The 18,897-nt window shown below is 48.9% G+C and overlaps 3 protein-coding genes across 5 annotated transcripts in view; 1 reads left to right on the top strand and 2 right to left on the bottom strand.

The window, feature by feature from the left end:
- The window catches only part of LOC114779586 (probable 2-oxoglutarate dehydrogenase E1 component DHKTD1, mitochondrial), a 134,204-nt gene that overhangs the window by 66,155 nt on the left and 49,152 nt on the right, over positions 1 to 18,897 (top strand). The window lies entirely within an intron of this gene.
- Positions 1,021 to 9,131, bottom strand: LOC114779573 (FYVE, RhoGEF and PH domain-containing protein 6-like). Of its 2 annotated transcripts, none has more exons than XM_028967478.1 (21): positions 9,006 to 9,131; positions 7,131 to 8,370; positions 6,595 to 6,709; positions 6,454 to 6,521; positions 6,353 to 6,383; positions 6,015 to 6,166; positions 5,774 to 5,930; positions 5,527 to 5,614; positions 5,397 to 5,447; positions 5,259 to 5,317; positions 5,114 to 5,185; positions 3,698 to 3,766; positions 3,535 to 3,618; positions 3,366 to 3,445; positions 3,193 to 3,295; positions 2,974 to 3,114; positions 2,698 to 2,824; positions 2,078 to 2,178; positions 1,863 to 1,991; positions 1,569 to 1,708; positions 1,021 to 1,489 (listed from the first exon to the last, which is right to left on the bottom strand). In XM_028967478.1, the coding sequence occupies exons 1-21, from the start codon at positions 9,013 to 9,015 to the stop codon at positions 1,453 to 1,455; spliced, it is 3,054 nt and encodes a 1,017-aa protein (XP_028823311.1). In that variant the 5' UTR covers positions 9,016 to 9,131; the 3' UTR covers positions 1,021 to 1,452. The 2 variants fall into 2 exon arrangements, with proteins under 2 accessions (XP_028823311.1, XP_028823312.1); XM_028967479.1 differs by lacking the exon at positions 9,006 to 9,131 and adding an exon at positions 8,577 to 8,974.
- Positions 10,447 to 17,674, bottom strand: LOC114779575 (uncharacterized protein C3orf20-like). 2 transcript variants are annotated; one of them, XM_028967481.1, is made up of 17 exons: positions 17,596 to 17,674; positions 17,481 to 17,530; positions 16,016 to 16,440; positions 15,828 to 15,878; positions 15,646 to 15,745; positions 15,182 to 15,379; positions 14,957 to 15,106; positions 14,759 to 14,879; positions 14,267 to 14,380; positions 14,145 to 14,183; positions 13,937 to 14,063; positions 13,647 to 13,857; positions 12,069 to 12,158; positions 11,391 to 11,724; positions 11,189 to 11,308; positions 10,771 to 10,913; positions 10,447 to 10,686 (listed from the first exon to the last, which is right to left on the bottom strand). In XM_028967481.1, the coding sequence occupies exons 1-17, from the start codon at positions 17,629 to 17,631 to the stop codon at positions 10,602 to 10,604; spliced, it is 2,394 nt and encodes a 797-aa protein (XP_028823314.1). In that variant the 5' UTR covers positions 17,632 to 17,674; the 3' UTR covers positions 10,447 to 10,601. The 2 variants fall into 2 exon arrangements, with proteins under 2 accessions (XP_028823314.1, XP_028823315.1); XM_028967482.1 differs by lacking the exon at positions 11,189 to 11,308.

An 18,897-nucleotide genomic window follows, 5' to 3' on the forward strand; every position in this document is an offset into this window, starting at 1 on the left:
TTCAATCGTTGATCAGTTTTATAAACAAATCTCATCCATCGCGAAGTCAATCTCGACCCGGGTCTCCTGACTGAGAGGAGCAAATGGGATTTCAATAATGTTTAATATATTAAAGTTATATACGTTTCAAAAATCACACGTGGGCGAGACACAGCAGGCAAGAAAACCTCCTACCGTAAAACTTATAATAGACTTAGTGTGAAAACAGTCCACAGCGCCCTCCTACTGTAATCATTGAACTGATACAATATTACGCTGTAAAGGCAAATCTCGCGATACTCTGGGCGAGAACACCTCTACCGTAACTCTTGTAATACATTCGGAACTTGTTACGAATTTATAAACCGTAAAATGTCTAATTCGCCCCCTGAAATCAAAGAACTGGTATAATATCACAATATATTGGTGATAATACCATTTATGGAATTATATTAGCATCACAGTAACTTTATTAGAAAATGAAATACAGAAAACTTAAAGGTGAGGACACAATCAAAGTTAAAATGAGATGTTTATGATATTATTTGTTTAAAGTTGGTGAGCAGTGGGCACCATGACAAGCGCCTTGGGAGCTTTTATTCTGTGAGCAGGATTCGGGCCGGCATGGTAAAACCGAGCGGATTTCCACCACCGTAACCATTCAGCCATCATGACTGAATTTTGAACGTTTTTACAATAATTGTGGCCTAGCGGTTAAGGAAGCGGCCCGTAATCAGAAAGTTGCCGGTTCGAACCCCAATCTTCCAAGGTGCCACTGAGGTTCCGTGCAGCAGTCGATCATCACAATTAATTAATTCTTGCAACTCATGCAACATGTGGCGCATGCTGCAGACATTCTAAAACTGCCAGCAAACAAATGCCCTATTAACTCCACAGACCACGCCCCCTGCTCGAACCTCAAGCCACACGTTTGAAAAAAAAAGACATTTTCAGTGCATACGAAATTGAAACGTTTTTTTAATTCCAGCATTGTTTATTTAAGTCACGGATTTTGAATGCAAGTCGATAGAACTTGAAATGAACAGTTTATCCATTTATTTACAAGAGATTTTAGTGTTTAAATTATACCACTGAAAAATACAAAGTCATAAGCATTTACTCAAAATTAAATAGTTTATAAGTGCACATGGTAAAAGTAAGAAAGAGGTAGGCTACATTTAGTCACGCTGTCCTCCTGTTGGACTGTCTTCATGGTCATGTCCTCATTTAATGTATATTCATACTGTGAAGGCATCGTATCTGTATCCAGACTAAACTGAATTTCAGTCCACATTTTGAACGATGTGTATATTGAGAACTAACTAGCTATAACTGAACAGAGTTCTGTTAATTGGATCTAGGGTTAATAGGTTTAATTGTAAAATTATAAAAAAAAAATAAAATTGTGAAAGGCTCTAAATCGATCATCATCATCATCCTTAAGATTATCAGATGAGGTGAAAATAAAGGCGGTTAAAGAACCATTGCCTCCTGGAAAGCGCCGATCCACCTGTTAAGGAAGAGACAGCGTTCAGGAGGTAGAAAGCACTGAAAGCCGCCATTAGAGTTGCCGTTGTTGCAGCACTTACCGTCTGTAAATATAAGCGTCGGCAGCCTTGAAGACGTAGTAGAGTGTGTTTTTATGGTAGAGCTTGAACTGAAGTGTCCCTGGCTTGTCTTCAGTAAGAGAATATCCTAAAAGCGGGAGACTCTCCAGAGCAGCAACATTCTGAAAGGCAACGTTACACTAATATTCCTCCAAAAATCCAGAACAGCCAGTTCACATCATCTACTGAACCGGCTGGTTCAGGACTTTTACTGGACTACAGCGTTGTTTTAATCATCAGAAATTCATCTTAATTAAAGAACAGATCACATCTCACCTCGCTGGCTGCATAGCTGTACAGAACCTTGTCCTTGATGACAAACCAGAATCTCTTCCACTGCTTCTTGTAGGCCTTTGACCTTTCTAGGTAACCACTCATCGAGGAATTGTCTGTATTTGCTGATACCTTCAAATCCGATGGCAGCACCATTAAATTCCTTCATACGTGGCAACAGAGGGGTGAAGGTACCGGTGAAGGACGTGGTCACCAACCTCCTTTAGGGCAGCAGGGATCCTCTTCTGCTTGCGGATGGAGAACGCGTGGTTGGAAGGGGATTTTCCAACTGGAGAAGATGCACCGCATGCATGGTCAACTTCAACATGGACAAAACACATTTCCATTAGACTGCAGGAGAAACTGGAATAAAAGTCAAACACACGAAGCTGTTCACTGACGTCAAATGGATTTACATGCGGAAATAGTCTTTTATTTGCTTTATTTCAAATAATAAAAATGCCTCATAACACCCTGTATTTTTCACAAATTAAGATACTAATTTGTCTGGTTTATTCATGTTTTTTGTCAATCTCCAAAAGAAATATATATAAATATTCTTGAAAGGAAAATTTCTGAAATTTTATTAATGACTTCACTTAAAAATCTGAGTGAATGAGAAACCAGTTTTTAGACACTATGCTGCATCACCATCAGAAAATGGATTATAAAATATTATATGAGGTGAAAATACAGCGTCATTGATGTATTTTACATCCACTGGAGTTTTAATCGGCGAACAACATGAAACCCTGATATTGTGATGCATACACCATTTATGACCGAATACAATTCCTTATAAATCTTTGCACACAAGTCCCATAATTTACTGAAATACCTGCACACTGGCCCCGTTTTGCACCCCTCTGTTGTAGGATAAGAAAACACTGGTCACACACCCGAACGGCACGATTCTTCAGATATTCCATCTGGTGCTTGTTGGACGAACACGTTTGACACACGACCTGAAAAAACGTGTGTGTAGTTATATTATATTACACCATACTGATAATGTACAAGCTCCGTATTCGTATAATGCAGGAGCGTTTCACATCCAAGCCCATCCAAAACCCCCGATGTAATCCGGGATGTAATCCGGGAGTCACCCCCTCACCTTCCCACAGGCGCGACAGTGATGGCGCCTCCAGGTGAGCGTAAACTCGCAGGTGCAAATCATGCACATGGTGGCTCGCACATCTGGAATCCAGATCGGGGCTTTAGATCCCAGCAGCTCGTCGGCGTCTGCATTCTCACCCTTTCCACCGTAAAGAAAGCGCGGGTTTTTTACCCGTTCGACAGCAGAAGATCGTTACGATGGTGCGATATGAACTACCTCCTCCTGAGTTTTGCTGGGAATAAAGGAGATCTTCCTCTTGGTGTGCTCACTGATGGCTGCTGAGATGGCCTCCAGCCATTCATCCCGTTCAGCTGCAGAGCTGAGAGCGGATTGGGATGAAGAGGCATCTAATACAGCTAATATGCACAAATAATATTTTGCGTTTGTACCTTGCAGAAAGAATGAAGGAGCGCTCGACACTCTCGATATGAAGCTCATTCTGATAACCTTCTTGCGGGGGTCTGGTGACCTGCAGATGAAACCAATGAGAGAAGCACGATAATCAGCAGGGTGCATTATGAAATTAATCTGTACTTTTGCATTTGGTGTCTCTTCTACCTTCATGCCTGCGAGCGAGAGCATGTTGTTGAGTTTAAACTGACCGGACTGGACTGGCGTGGTGTACAGCAGCGTGTCATTGAACTGGAAGGAAAGAAAAAAAAAACGTGGAACGTTCGGAACGATATTGTCCACCCGACGTCCGCGGCAGAACGTTACTCACCAGGAAAAACATGCGCGGCTGCATCACTTTCCGGGAAAGTTTCATCAGCGTCCCCTCCTTCAGGAAGACCTGTTCCGGCACCGAAAACAAACATTTACATTTACAGTATTTACCAGAGCGACTTACAGTCAGTAGTTACAGGGACAGTCCCCCCCTGGAGACATTCAGGGTTAAGTGTCCTGTTCAGGGACACGATGGTAGTAAGTGGGATTTGAACCTGGGTCTTCTGGTTCATAGGCGAGTGTGTTACCCACTAGGCTACTACCACTCAGTAGTTACAGGGACAGTCCCCCCCTGGAGACATTCAGGGTTAAGTGTCTTGTTCAGGGACACGACGGTAGTAAGTGGGGTTTGAACCTGGGTCTCCTGGTTCATAGGCGAGTGTGTTACCCACTAGGCTACTACCACCCAGGAGTTACAGGGACAGTCCCCCCTGGAGACATTCAGGGTTAAGTGTCCTGTTCAGAGACACGATGGTAGTAAGTGGGATTTGAACCTGGGTCTTCTGGTTCATAGGCGAGCGTGTTACCCGCTAGGCTACTACCACCCAGTAGTTACAGGGACAGTCCCCCCCTGGAGATATTCAGGGTTAAGTGTCCTGTTCAGGGACACGATGGTAGTAAGTGGGATTTGAACCTGGGTCTTCTGGTTCATAGGCGAGTGTGTTACCCACTAGGCTACTACCACTCAGTAGTTACAGGGACAGTCCCCCCCTGGAGACATTCAGGGTTAAGTGTCTTGTTCAGGGACACGACGGTAGTAAGTGGGGTTTGAACCTGGGTCTCCTGGTTCATAGGCGAGTGTGTTACCCACTAGGCTACTACCACCCAGGAGTTACAGGGACAGTCCCCCCTGGAGACATTCAGGGTTAAGTGTCCTGTTCAGAGACACGATGGTAGTAAGTGGGATTTGAACCTGGGTCTTCTGGTTCATAGGCGAGCGTGTTACCCGCTAGGCTACTACCACCCAGTAGTTACAGGGACAGTCCCCCCCTGGAGATATTCAGGGTTAAGTGTCCTGTTCAGGGACACGATGGTAGTAAGTGGGATTTGAACCTGGGTCTTCTGGTTCATAGGCGAGTGTGTTACCCACCAGGCTACTAGCAGGCTGGAAATATTCCTCTTATTATCTGTGTGTCTGGCTGTTTTTATATTAACACTGAGCGTGTCTTACAGAAGAAGGACTACTCAGCGCTGACCTCCAAGTCGGTACCAAAATGACCAAACGTGGTTATTTTGCAGCTGATATTAATACTCAGCATTATGTAAACCCTGAAAGAGCAAATTTGACGTGACGACAGTTCCTCTTTTTTGCCACAAATAGATTTTTTTTTGTTTTACTGAACATAGTTTCCTGAACGTTGGATGCAATGACGTCCGCATCTCGTGGACGTTGAGAAACGGCGGAAACGCTCACCCTGCCAGGCTGGACGATCTCGTGGTGGCCGTTCAAGCGGCACTGGACCTGCATCAGCTTCTTTAAAATGTCCTGTGGACGCGGCAGGTGTTCAGCACCAGGGCAGAGAGCAGGTTTATCTAATGTGTTGGGGCTAAACTCTCACCCCCTGTTTCATGATGTCGTTGGCATGATGGGCCACTTCCTTCACGATTCCCAAAGCCGCTGCGCGAGCAAGCAGAAGAACGTAAGAACATGAGGTTTATTATAACGGACATGAAGAGGGACGAGCAGGACAGGATACCTTCAGTGTCTCTGTAATCGGAGGAGTCTTCGGTAAGGTTCTTCAGGTAATCTACAATCACACAGAAGTATTCGCCAGTGGACGGCAGAGCAATCACAGCGACTGGTCGTTGGGATCTTGGCATTCGAACCTGTGAGCAGCAGCTGGTACTGCGGGATCCTCTGGACGGGTTTCAGGAGGTAATGCTTGACGGCCAGACTGGCGCAGCGGGGACTGTTCTGCGGGGCGAGAAGAGCGGGCGGATTGTTACTCGCCGCGTCCATACCGTACCAGTTCGCCCGTTAGGGGTCACCCTGGGGTCACGGGTGTCATGGCTGCCCACCGCTTCAATACAGAGGACACGTTTCACCGCGTATGGACGTTAGTAGAGAAATCACCTCAAATTCCTTCACAGCCGCCGCAAACGCCGGATTCTTCCGGCACTGCTCGTCCAGCAGGGCCACATTCCTGTCGAACTCGCGGATGTACGTGGAGTACATCTTCAGATACGGCCCTTTCTTCACGAAGATGTCGGCCAGCCGGCGGTGCTGGTCCCTGTCCAGCGAAGAGGGACAAAGACGGCTGTAAAGCGGCCGGCGGGCCCCGCGGGCGGAGCGGCGAGGATTTGCAAGGCGCTACCAGTGAGCCACGCGGCGCTCCAGCTCCTTCAGGAGGTCAAGGTTCAGCTCGTACAGCTGGGGCAGGTAATACAGGATCTGGCTCAGGGTCTGCTCCTCGATCACGGCCTTCCCTGCTTTCTCCGAGGCTTTTTTCACCGCGTCCCGGAAGTCCTACACCACACGTGGAATTCTAATAACTTGGTTCACATGAGCAAACAACATTTTTTCCTCATGTGACGCGGGATTGTAGTGGAACACAAGCGTCACACGCGAAGAGGATGAAGAACTAAACCCCCACTGGGGAACTGAACACACATGGACGCTACATCTCATGATGAGGAAGTACATGACACTCACAACGTTGAGAAGCTTCAGCACGTCCACAAACCTGCGGGGGAGAAATGAAACGCACGTGAGGGAACATCTCACACAGGTTCCCCGTCCTGCCGTGATCTTACACTCGTTCCGAGCTCATTATTTCTCCAGCGATGTGGACGCTCTTGCTCTTCTTGGCCCCTCCAGCAGGCTGGAAACACAAAGAGCGTGAGCAGGTCCCGTCTCGTCCGGCCCCTCCTGCCACCTGGGGGACGGGGACACACCTGGACGTTGTCGGGGAGCTCGTACTCCCCTCGGCTTGAGGAGGAGCTCCGGTCCTCGTCCTCGTCCGAGCTGAAGCTGATGTCCTCGCCGGCGTCCTCTTCTCTGCCACCATCCCTGAATTACAGATGGTACAAATACACCGTTTTATTTATTTACTGCCACGTGGAGGAGTTCTCTGGACGTCCACACGTGTGGAGACGTGCTCTCAGACTCTCAGCAGTCCAGGAGTTTCTTCACCAGAACTGGACAAATATTATCAGATCATAAAACACATTTCTGTCTGAATCCAGGGAATGTAGGTGAAAGAACCTGAACGCAACGCACAGAACAATAAGAACAGGGTGGTAGTAGCCTAGCGGGTAACCAGAAGACCCAGGTTCTAACCCCACTTACTAACAAAGTGTCCCTGAACAGGACACTTAACCCTGAGTGTCTCCAGGGGGGGACTGTCCCTGTATCTACTGACTGTAATTCGCTCTGGATAAGGACGTCTGGTAAATGCTGGAAATGTAAATGTAAGAACGACGGTTATTACCTTCTCCAGGGGCCATGCTGCTGTCCATCTGTCCGGGGGACGTGGACGAGCTCCTGCGGCTCGTACAGTTCATACGGTTCGTACAGCGACTGCCAGGAGGAGGTCTGCTGGTGACCCGTCTGGGCTGAATATGGAGCCGGGATGTGAATGTTCATGTACTCCGGGACGTCTTCGTACAGCGCAACGTTTTCATAGGTCCCCTCGGCACCGTCTCCGTCCACGCTCTGCTCCACACCCACCGAGAAGAAGGTCGGGCCGTGTCCAGACAGGGCACCCAGGTCTCCATCCACAGACTCTTCCACCGTGCGCTCGGACTGCTTCCTGCCTGGAATTCTCCTGTTCTGGAACGAGGTCTGTTTGATCAGGTCCACGGAGGTGAAGGTCTTTGCTCTGGACACCGAATTCTGGGCAGACACCTTTCCGTCCACCTCTGGACTTTTTTTCAAACTTGACTTTCGGTCCCCAGACATGTGCTGGTCCACCACCTCACTACTCTGCGGTGGTGCCGCTAGTAAGCTCCGCCTCTGTGGCTTCTGGGGAGGAGCTTCTGGTGACGTCCTCGTCTCCTCCTCACGTCCATCAACTGAAAGTAAATCCGTTTGCTGGCGTATGAAAGTGCTCTCAGGACCCTCCACCGGGCCCATCCAGGTCCTGTCCAGCTGAACCGGCATCTTGCTGGGCTTCCTTGGCACAGGAGCAGGAGGACGTTTTTGCGACTGACTGGATGTGTGGACTGGCTGGACTGGAGGTGACGCGAAGTTGGCAACGTTCATGTCCTTATAACTCCGTACTTGTAGATCATGGTCTTCTCCACTGCAGTAATTTACCGTGGCTTTGCCAGAATCCTGGTCAAGCGTACGCTTGGAGCGATTTGCGGGTCTCTTCTGTTTATATTTTGTGGTGTGGAGCTGCTTCTCCTGCGGCTCTGAAACGGACTCTGTGTGCTGGGGCCGACACTGCGGACAGTCCTCATGGCTGCAGAGGCAGATCGGAATGATGTAATCCCACCCAGGCTTCTCCTGACCGTTCCGCAGGTTCATCTGGCCCACGGTGGCCACGGTGGATTGGCTGGCTGCGCCAGGGTCCCTAGCGAGGCGTGGCTTCGGCGCGACTGCAGGCTTGGATCTCCTGTTTGCAGGTGGAGATGCAACACCAGGGCTAGGGGGAATTGGTGGCCGGATCGTCCTGTTGTCTCCGGGAAGGACTTTTGGCTTCGGTGCCAACGGTGGTTTCTGTGCCCCTGTAGCAACGGTAAAATTTCATCAAAGGTCAAGAAGCATGACAGAAAAATAATAATAAATCCACCTATAATAGAAAAAGAGGTTTTAAAAAATGACATGGTTGAAACTAAATCCTGGATTCTCGTTTCTCTCGTCCTAAAATGTGATTGATCGTGTGACGTGTGACGTTTAAGATGAAGACGCAGGACGCACGACGCTCCTCCACCTGCTGATATTTCTACATGACGGTGGGTGTGAAGCGGAGTCGGGGTGACCCGTTAACACCCCGGCGACAGTGTGACGGTGACAGGGCGACAGGGTGACAGTTCCACATTCCACAGAGCAGGTGTCCGCCGCTGCTGCCGAACAGGTTCTTATCACATGATGTCGACGAGGACTTCGCTGCTCTTTCGTCTTTATAATCACACACACGCAAACTGAATAAATAAATCCAGGAGGAGCCACACGCCTGGACGCTTTCTGGACTCGATATTTACCCGGTCTAATATTAACCAGAAACGTGTATTTTTAATTAATAGAGACCGTGTAAGCGGACCGAGTTTTGGCATCGGCACTTTCGTCACGCTATGAAAGAATCCGGACTTGACGGCGACTGGGTGGTAAATTAAAGTTAAAAGTTCGGCGCAGATCTGACCTGAAGACATCGTGGTCACGGCCGCGGCGGCTCGGCGCTCATGTTCGGCTCTGCGGCGCCCCAGAGTCCCGGAGACGGAAATCGGAGCCGCTGTGGGCGTTTTACTCCCCACAAGCCGGCCCTGTAAGCACGTCCTGCCCTGCAGAAGGAGGAACGTTGCGCTCCTAATCCGAATGGAGAATAAAAAAGCTCCAGGTTGCCCAACACTTTAGCTGCTGTGTTGTAGTAGGATTTTACATTTTATTCCTGGCGTTTATCCTGATCTTTTACCATTATTATTATTATTATTATTATTTTTGACAAAATCCGTCAGGATGACCTATAAAGTTTTATAGAAAGTTATAAAATCCTCAAATGGCTCAACTGCTGAGGAAGCCTATCAACTCTCATTCAAACTGGCAGCATTCAGCAACTATTCACTAATCATTTGCTAGCAAAATAATACAAAAATACAGTTATACCAATACCAAATTTTATTATCTATCCACTGTAAGTAACGAAACACGTAACGTGATGTTCGAGGCATAATGATGTTTGAGGTGCATGATGAAGCTGGACGTGCTGGGCCTGTGTGAAGGCACCGGTGAACTCGCCATCGCCGTTGATTTGAAATCTGGGGTTGGGGGTCCTGGCTCGTCCTGGACACGGGCAGGGGGGGCTTCAGGGTGAAAAGGTCGGGAACCACTGCACTAGGCTACTTACCACCCTACTACTACCGAGGATCCACAAGCAACGTCTCCATGGTGTATATGTGATGTTAAGATGAGTCTGAATGCTGGATCATGGAAACCGGAAGTGGGCGGAGTTTGAGTCCAGCAGGTGTGGCGTCCTGTATCCGGACACTTCTGGGGGTTGCAGAACATCTCATGGGGCTGTTTGACTTGTCAGGCCCAGCATAACGGACGGATCTAATGCAGGCGGAGCCGTCATGCTTCACGACTTGTAACTGCAGAGTCGCTTTCATGTGTTTATGGTCACGACAGCCACACGTAGATGTCACTAAAAGTCAATGACAATCAATTTACTTTCACTTCCAGAGGTCGTGTGTCGAAAGAAGACACGTTGCGCGGGAATTCAGGCCAGAGGACAGGGAATTGTACCGGTTTTTTTTTTCGTTATGCAGACACTGGTGAGTCACGCTTGTCACGTTTGTATTCCTGTGTGTTTTATATAAAAAATAAAGTGAAGTGATTGTCACATGTGATACACAGCAGTAGAGCACACGGTGCACACAGTGAAATTTGTCCTCTGCATTTAACCCATCACCCTGAGTGAACAGTGGGCAGCCATGACAGGCGCCCGGGGAGCAGTACGGGGCCGCTTCCTTAACCGCTAGGCCACCACTGCCCCAAAAGGAACCGTGGAGAATGCGGGCATCGATCCCGCTACCTCTCGCATGCTAAGCGAGCTAATTTGAGCTAATTCCCCTGTAACGTTCCCCTGTATATGTGAATAACAGTAAACAGTAAACATTTCAGACATTTTTGTCGATGCACAGATACTGACTCAACACACGGTGTGCATGTTGTCAGACCAGAAATATGACTTTATTTCCTGACACCTGGCGTGCAGCGTCCGGTCATCTTATAACGTGCATTAGGACTCTTCTTGTCCTGCGTTCCGCTGTCCCCGTCCTGCGTGTGACTGTCTGTCTTCATCGGCCGCGCTTCCGGTCCGAGAACTGAAAAACAAACGTCCGTCCTCTGAGCGCGGTCCAGGGGTTGCAGTTGAGACCGTCTGATGATGACGAGTGCAGGACGAGTACCTGAACTTAAAACCGGGAGGTAGGAATTTGCCGCGGTGGAAGTCCTCTCTGGTTTTCACCACCTGCTTCTGAAGATCCTTAAAGCTGCGGCTGAAGCCGTTAAAGATGGAGTTGGCGAAGAGCAGTTTCCCTCTGAGGTACATCTGTCAATCACACAGACAGAACCTTATCATCCTAATTCCATCTGGTATCACATCATCCCGGTTTCCCATTTCAAACTAACAAACTTGTTCTGAAGAATGCTGCCTACTGGTGTTTCTCCAGCAGCGTGGAGATAACATGGCTTCTATGAAACACATGCAGACAGGTTTATCTGCATATGGGGACGTCTACATTTGTGGTCCAGGAAATGGTTGATTATGACTGAAGATCAGGGTGGAGGCTGATGGCCCAACGCTGCCCTCTACAGGATACTGACCAGGAACATTCCAGGGGTCACATGGTGCCTCCGCTGCAGAAGCACGCCGGGGCGCACGGCATTCCGCTCATCTGGGCTGGGAACCTCGTACCGGAGAAGACGGAACGAATCCAGGTGACACTGGTGGAAAGGACCCTGTTACGCGGCGGTAAAGGGTGGGACCTGGACTTGCCGGCAGGAAGTGAATAACGGGTGAGCGTACCTGTGAACACGGCATGCTCCTGTTCCGGTTCATCTTCCTGTGCATTTGATCCACCGCGCTGCCCATGGAGGCGGGAGATGGTGAGCGTCGGTGTGGCGCCGAGGTGACGCAAACCACCAAGATCTGGTCACTCTGAGGCCCCTGGCCCTCAATGAAGGCGTCAAACTCCACGTCGGTGAGGAGGGGAACGTGCCTGGAGCTGCAGCGGCATGAATGGTGACTCCTTTCTCCCAGCAGGGAGGCACGGAGTAGGACAGGGCAGGGGCCGGACGATGAAGGACCAGCAGGAACGGCCGCTTTCTGCACGGCTGGATGAACAGGAGTTTCCACCAACCTGAAAAGTAGAACGAACATTTGGCTTTTCTAATCGAACGAAAGCACAGAGCCGTACTCTGAATACCATAATAAGCCAAATGACAATTATGATGTATAAAGGAAGAGTTGAGAGGAAAATTTCTGCCATTTACCAGACGCCCTTATTCAGAGCGCCTTACTATCAGATGCAGGGACATTCAGGGTTAAGTGTCTTGTTCAGGGACACAATGGTAGTAAGTGGGGTTTGAACCTGGGACTCTGTGCTTGTCTGGTTATAGGTGAGTGGGAAATGAAAGCTGCTGAAAACAGCGTTTACATCACGTCATGCTAGAAGATATGTTTTCTAAGGAATGCAGTATTTACTCCAATCTGATGTTACTGTGGACCCTCAGAGCCCCCGCCTCCGTAACGTGCTGTAGATCCTCCTTCACAAACCATCTGGGGGTAACAACACTGACAACACACAATATGAATGGATTTCAATGAAAATAATTCTGTTTTTCATAATATATTCTGTAATATATTCTCTATACAATTATTCACATTCACTGGAATTAAAGCGCCTGATAACCTGCATGTTGGTGTTGGTAGTGGGCGTGGTCACGTTCACTAGGAATTAAAGCGCCTGATAACCTGCATGTTGGTGTTGGTAGTGGGCGTGGTCACGTTCGCTGGAATTAAAGCACCTGTTAACCTGCATGTTGGTGTTGGTAGTGGGCGTGGTCACGTTGAATGGAATTAAAGCGCCTGATAACCTGCATGTTGGTGTTGGTAGTGGGCGTGGTCACGTTGAATGGAATTAAAGCGCCTGATGACCTGCATGTTGGTGTTGGTAGTGGGCGTGGTCACATTCACTGGAACTAAAGCGCCTGATAACCTGCATGTTGGTGTTGGTAGTGGGGGTGGTCATGTTCACTAGGAATTAAAGCGCCTGATAACCTGCATGTTGGTGTTGGTAGTGGGGGTGGTCATGTTCACTAGGAATTAAAGCGCCTGATAACCTGCGTGTTGGTGTTGGTAGTGGGCGTGGTCACGTTCACTGGAACTAAAGCGCCTGATAACCTGCATGTTGGTGTTGGTAGTGGGCGTGGTCACGTTAACAAGGAATTAAAGCGTCTGATAACCTGCATGTTGGTGTTGGTAGTGGGCGTGGTCACGTTCACTGGAATTAAAGCGCCTGATAACCTGCATGTTGGTGTTGGTAGTGGGCGTGGTCACATTCACTATAATTAAAGCGCCTGATAACCTGCATGTTGGTGTTGGTAGTGGGGGTGGTCATGTTCACTAGGAATTAAAGCGCCTGATAACCTGCATGTTGGTGTTGGTAGTGGGGGTGGTCATGTTCACTAGGAATTAAAGCGCCTGATAACCTGCGTGTTGGTGTTGGTAGTGGGCGTGGTCACGTTCACTGGAACTAAAGCGCCTGATAACCTGCATGTTGGTGTTGGTAGTGGGCGTGGTCACGTTAACAAGGAATTAAAGCGTCTGATAACCTGCATGTTGGTGTTGGTAGTGGGCGTGGTCACGATCACTGGAATTAAAGCGCCTGATAACCTGCATGTTGGTGTTGGTAGTGGGCGTGGTCACGTTCACTGGAACTAAAGCGCCTGATAACCTGCATGTTGGTGTTGGTAGTGGGCGTGGTCACGTTGAATGGAATTAAAGCGCGTGTCCGCCCACATACAGGCTCCTCTCCTTTTAAAACTTTCTTTGTAAAAAGTTCATCTTCGGAGTGTAGGAAATAATTCCACACCAACATACAGGTAGCTGCAATCTGAAGCCCGTTTCTCTCTAGATGTAGATGCTTGATATCAGTGAACATGACACACGTGGTACGTTTTATTACCTGTCTGCTCTTTATCGCTGGATTCTAACAGTACAGAACTGGGAAAATAGAAGGGGAGGAGCTTAGAAATCTGGCTACTTTCCCTCCGTCTTTACCGAGGCCTTTTAGGAGACAACTTCTGCACATGGCTGATGGGAGCAGGTAGGTCTCCAGTCATGATGTTTGGGGCGTCCTTGATGTCCTCAAGGTGACCCGGGCTTGTGTCTGCAGGATTCAGGATCGACACTGCAGCTGACTGGACATCTGGCTTCACCTTCAACTGTGTTGGGCGTTTTTCCATCCAGTGGCCATCTGGCTTGCAGACTCCTGGCCGAGAAAAATCTCCATATTGATGTCAATAGTCAAAATTAACAGAAGCAACGTGAATTTTGAAAGGGTTTGTCACCAGTGGCAACAAGGTAGTGTCCCCGCCAGTGTTCCACAATGTCCCTGGCTCTCTTCTGCAGCCTTGCCAGCTCCAGCCACGGACGACCCCTTCTGTGAACCTGAGACGTGTCCTCTGGACATTCACCCTGACAATGCAAGTATCATGTGACAGGTCATGTGACACCGTTTAATATGCACCCTAAAGCTTCCACAAAATAAATTCTTACAAGGTTCTTGTCATCTGACTTCTGTTGTCCACTCAGGGTCTGCAGATGGAGACATGTGATCAGTATCTACTCTAGACTAGACACAGGCGCCGCCATCCCGGCGAGGATCCCACCCGACTGACGTGTGCCGCTGTGCTCTGGAGAGGCAGCGGGAGTCGGACCTTCTCCTCCTGAGCCCTGAACAGCAGACAGGCAGAGGCGGGGCTCCTCAGCGTCACCGAAACGTCCTCCGTCACCTGATAATCAACATGCTGGGGTGGTAGTAGCCTAGTGGGTAACACACTCGCCTATGAACCAGAAGACCCAGGTTCAAATCCCACTTACTACCATTGTGTCCCTGAGCAATACACTTAACCCTAAGTTGCTCCAGGGGGACTGTCCCTGTAACTACTGATTGTAAGTCGCTCTGGATAAGAGCGTCTGATAAATGCTGTAAATGTAAATGTAAATGTCATGTCAGTGCGGCCTACATGAGGAAAGGGGCTTTAATAGTCAGCCTGAACCCCGACGTTGTGATGGTCCAGGAATGAGACGGTGCAATCTAACTTCAACTGAATGGGACGTAAATCATGAATCATCTGAAACGGGAGCAGGGAACACCGCGCCCAGCTCACCTGTAGAACCATTTTCTTGGCTGGTGCATGATGTGAAGACCAGGTCCACTCCTTGGTGACGGTTCCGTCCGGGTCACATGTCATTCCTCCGTTCTGGTCCCACACAGCAGCGACTGCGGAGCTTTAAAACCAACGGCGGCCGTCACACGGGTCAGAACTTCCGCTTTCCGGCCCCGGGGGACACGCAACAACTCTAACCTGTGGGGGCGGGTCACGCTGCCGTGGCCAGACGGCGTGAGGCTGGCCAGAACCGACGCCCGGGGGTCATCGCTGAACACGTTGGTGTAAAAGCCTCCGCGGTCCAGGCCCGAGCGACTCTGGCACACGGCGACCCGGCCCGAGGGGTAGCTGGCCGGCGCCGGTTCAGGTCAGCGTCAGCGTCAGCGTATTTCTACTCTCGAGGTGGACCCGAGGAAAGGATACTATATCAATGACGAGCCATCGGTGGCTCTGAGGTGCAGCTTCTGCAGAGTTGGATCGTCCATCATCGTCATCGTCACTGGGATCTCTGGAAATCCACCGCGCAGATCCAACAATCCGACCCCACTGCTTGACCGCCTACTTATGTTCTTCTCCAAGTCTCCATAATGGCGAAGAACGGGCACTTCAGTTGGTCCTTTCCTGTGTTTATTAACACAAGTAGGAAATGATTGAGCCGGATGGCATAACTGGCATATATTTCAGTGGTTTGTGGTTTGGTTTGGATAGTTTGGGTTTTTAAACCGTGCTACTTGTGGTATTGACAGTAGATGATGGTCAATAATAAATAATATTCATACCAAGAACCAAAAATTGTCACCTGTATAAACTACACTGGTGTATTTTTATGGCGACATCATAACGGCGATACTTAGCGTGAAGAGTTTAGATCCTGGTTATTTTCCCACATTTGTTCCTGGGCGAGATGAAGCCTCTCCACGGCCCACTGGCACGTGCTCGTCCAGCCTGGATCCCAGACGGGAGATTCCGGTGGCTGGATGATCCAACCTGCGCGGGCCAAGCACAGACTTCAGGGATGACCTCTGGGCTGACCTTCTACTCAGGTCTGACCAGACATGGAGCGCGTTACCTTGCTCTTCACACGCTTTGGAAGACATGGAGAAACCTATGGTTGTGGAGGCTGGCGATTGAGAAAAATGAACGTAACACGTAACAAATCAACCACTGACCTCAAGAAACGAGATTTAGTGCATAATACAAGTTCAATCTACGTCAGGTAGGGCGAGAGTTCGGTCAGAGGTTTCGGCAGATCTTCACCTTTTTGACCGTTGGCATCAGGTGGCTCTTTCAGGACGTCTAGGGGAGCAGAGCAGCTCAGAAGATGGGTAACGGGCCCGGTTCCCCTTTCTGTTCGGGTCTTGTGCTTCGAGGTTTTGCTTGGTGTTGCAGGGGACGCCTTCCACGCTCGTGCCTTAGTTCCTCTGGATGAGGCCTCACCACGTGGTTGTGTGTGAGAGACGTTCTCCGTCAGTTCTGCCCATGTGAAATCCAGAATATTCACAAGTCCTGCTGGGAACACGTCCTCCCCACGACCGGAATGAAGCTCAAGAAGCGAAGCCAGTTGAGCGAGAGTGTCAGAAGCAGCAAGTCTGCGCTGCTCTACTGGCCTTGTCCGACTCTCCGGAGGTACCATCATGGTCTCTGCATCTTCAGGACCCAACTCAGGGAGGCTGGGAACCTGGCTGTGTTCATTTTGGAGTAAAAATATGGTTACAACTTAGCACTGAAGAAACGCGGTAAAATTAACACCACGCGGTGTTTATATAATCCACACCAAAGTCGGTGTTAAATTCAACACTTTCCCTGTAACGTCTGTAAAACTGACAATGCTCAGCGTTAAATGTGAGTGACTCCGCCCCTTCCCAGGTACCAGGCAGCTGGTCCATATCAGCTCCAAGTTAATATGAACCCAGATGAAGAGCAGCAGTCGACCCTGGTTTACGCGGCGTCATGAAATGGACTCGGACCAACATGGACCCCACTGGCTTTTCGGTTTTTATGCTTGTTTATCGGTTTTACCGTTTGGACCTGACCGGATCATTTTTTTGTATATTCACATCACATATACAAGAACTCCACCACTGAAGAGACTTTATAGAGAAAAAAAAAAAGATCTCCAGATGTTTCCTACTGACTCTCAACCAAACTACAGGAAGAAGTAAGGATGAATCAACTCCTCACAGGAACATGGTCCTTAAGTTCTAGAAGTAGAGCAGAGACACAACTTTAATGTAAAAGGAGAACAGCCAGTGGGATCCATGTTGGTCTGAGTCCTTTTCATGACGACTCCTGCTCCTTGCCTGGGTTCTCGGGTTCATATTAAGATGGAGCAGATATGGACCACTTGTCTGGTACCTTTTTTTTTATTATTTGAATGTACAGCACTTTGGTCAGTTTCTTTTGTTGTGTTAAAGTGCTTTAAATGTGGTTAATAGCGGAGTCACTGTCATTTAACGGTGAATTAAAAAAGGGAAAAAGTGACGTGATTGTCATCGCGAGACACTGCAGCACAGCACAGGGTGAAACGTGTCCTCTGTATTTAACCATTAATCATGGAGCAGTGGGCACCATGACAGGCGCCCGGGGGAGCAGTGTGTGGGGACGGGACCGAGATCAAGGGCACCTCGGCGGGTCGGGGTTCGAACCGGCGACCTTCTGATTACGGGGCTTTGGATGGATTACATAAAAGCCGGATAAATACCGCACGCATGAATGGACCCACCCGGTTCCGCGGCGCCGCCGTGTCCGCTTCGGACGCGCCTCACCTGCGGGCTTCACCACAGACATCGTTACCAGACATCGCTTTACCGACGCGTCCCCACCTACGTCCCCCCTACCTGGTCAAAGAAATAACACGGCCCCGGTCCCGCCATGGTCCCGCCTTCCGTCCCCCTCCGGGCGTCAGTTGGGCGTCGTTGCCTGGATACTGAATACACGGGTCTGAAAGGACGGAGCGTTTCATTTACAGCATTTACCAGACACCCTTATCCAGAGTTACAGGGACAGTCCCCCCCTGTGGACACTCAGGGTTAAGTGTCCTGCTCAGGGACACAATGGTAGTAAGTGGGGTTTGAACCTGAGTCTCCTGGCGAGTGTGTTACCCACTAGGCTACTAACACCCATTGTCACAGCAGAAGGTGGACAAGACAATATGTGGACTGTATAATATAAAAGTTCAATGTCCAAAAAAAATCTGTCAGTATATACATAAAAAAATCAATTTGTGAAATTGTACATATGTACAGAGTAAATATACACATGTTGCACATTAGAAAACTGGTGTGTTGGATGTGTGTGTTTGGTCAGCTGTTGTAGAGGTTAAAGTTTATGAAAGGTTTATCGTGGTTATGTTCTAATAGAAAGATGTATAATGATACCATAATAATAAATGCATGTAAATTGGCAAGGCTGAAAAATAAATTTACTTTTTTGGTTTAAATTCTTCTGAAGTGGGATTTCTTTGTGGAACGGTGGTGGTGTAGGAAAGCACGTAGTTTTTGGCAGTAATAACTTGACAAAATGAACGGGATCTGTAGTTCCCTCCCACAGTAAACACTGTCACTATGTACAGTAATAAAGCCACTGACAGCCATGATGCCAGACCATCACAACTACACTGTGCCACCTTTGAGGGTGCCATTTTTCTTTGGGGGTGAAAATTCTGAAAATGAACATGATATGCCAAGAGCCAGAGGGCTCCATAGATCCCCTACTGGCAGCATATCTGCCTGCTCGTCTGCTACTCGATAACACAGGACATGGACCGCAGATATTCAGCATGATGTCTGAATACAGGAGAATAAACTGCATGACCGTGTGGAATGTCGTATGAAAGTTTTGTTTTGAGACATGGTGACACGGTGAAACGTGTCCTCTGTATGACAGTCCTCCGGTGACAGTGGGCACCATGACAGGCGACCGGGGAACAGCGTGCGGGGACGGGACCTTCATCAAGGGGACCTCGTATTCGAACTCACAACCTTCCGATTACGAATCCGCTTCCTTACCCGCCAGGCCACCACAGTAAAAGGTGAGAACAGCAGTAAATAATAAATAGTGTTTAATGGTGAAATATTCGGCCCTGTTTGTCGTTGTCGACAACGTTGTCGTTTTGCTAATTGACGACTGTGAAGACGTCA

This window comes from Denticeps clupeoides, unplaced genomic scaffold, assembly GCF_900700375.1.
Source record: "Denticeps clupeoides unplaced genomic scaffold, fDenClu1.1, whole genome shotgun sequence".
Taxonomy (NCBI): domain Eukaryota; kingdom Metazoa; phylum Chordata; class Actinopteri; order Clupeiformes; family Denticipitidae; genus Denticeps; species Denticeps clupeoides.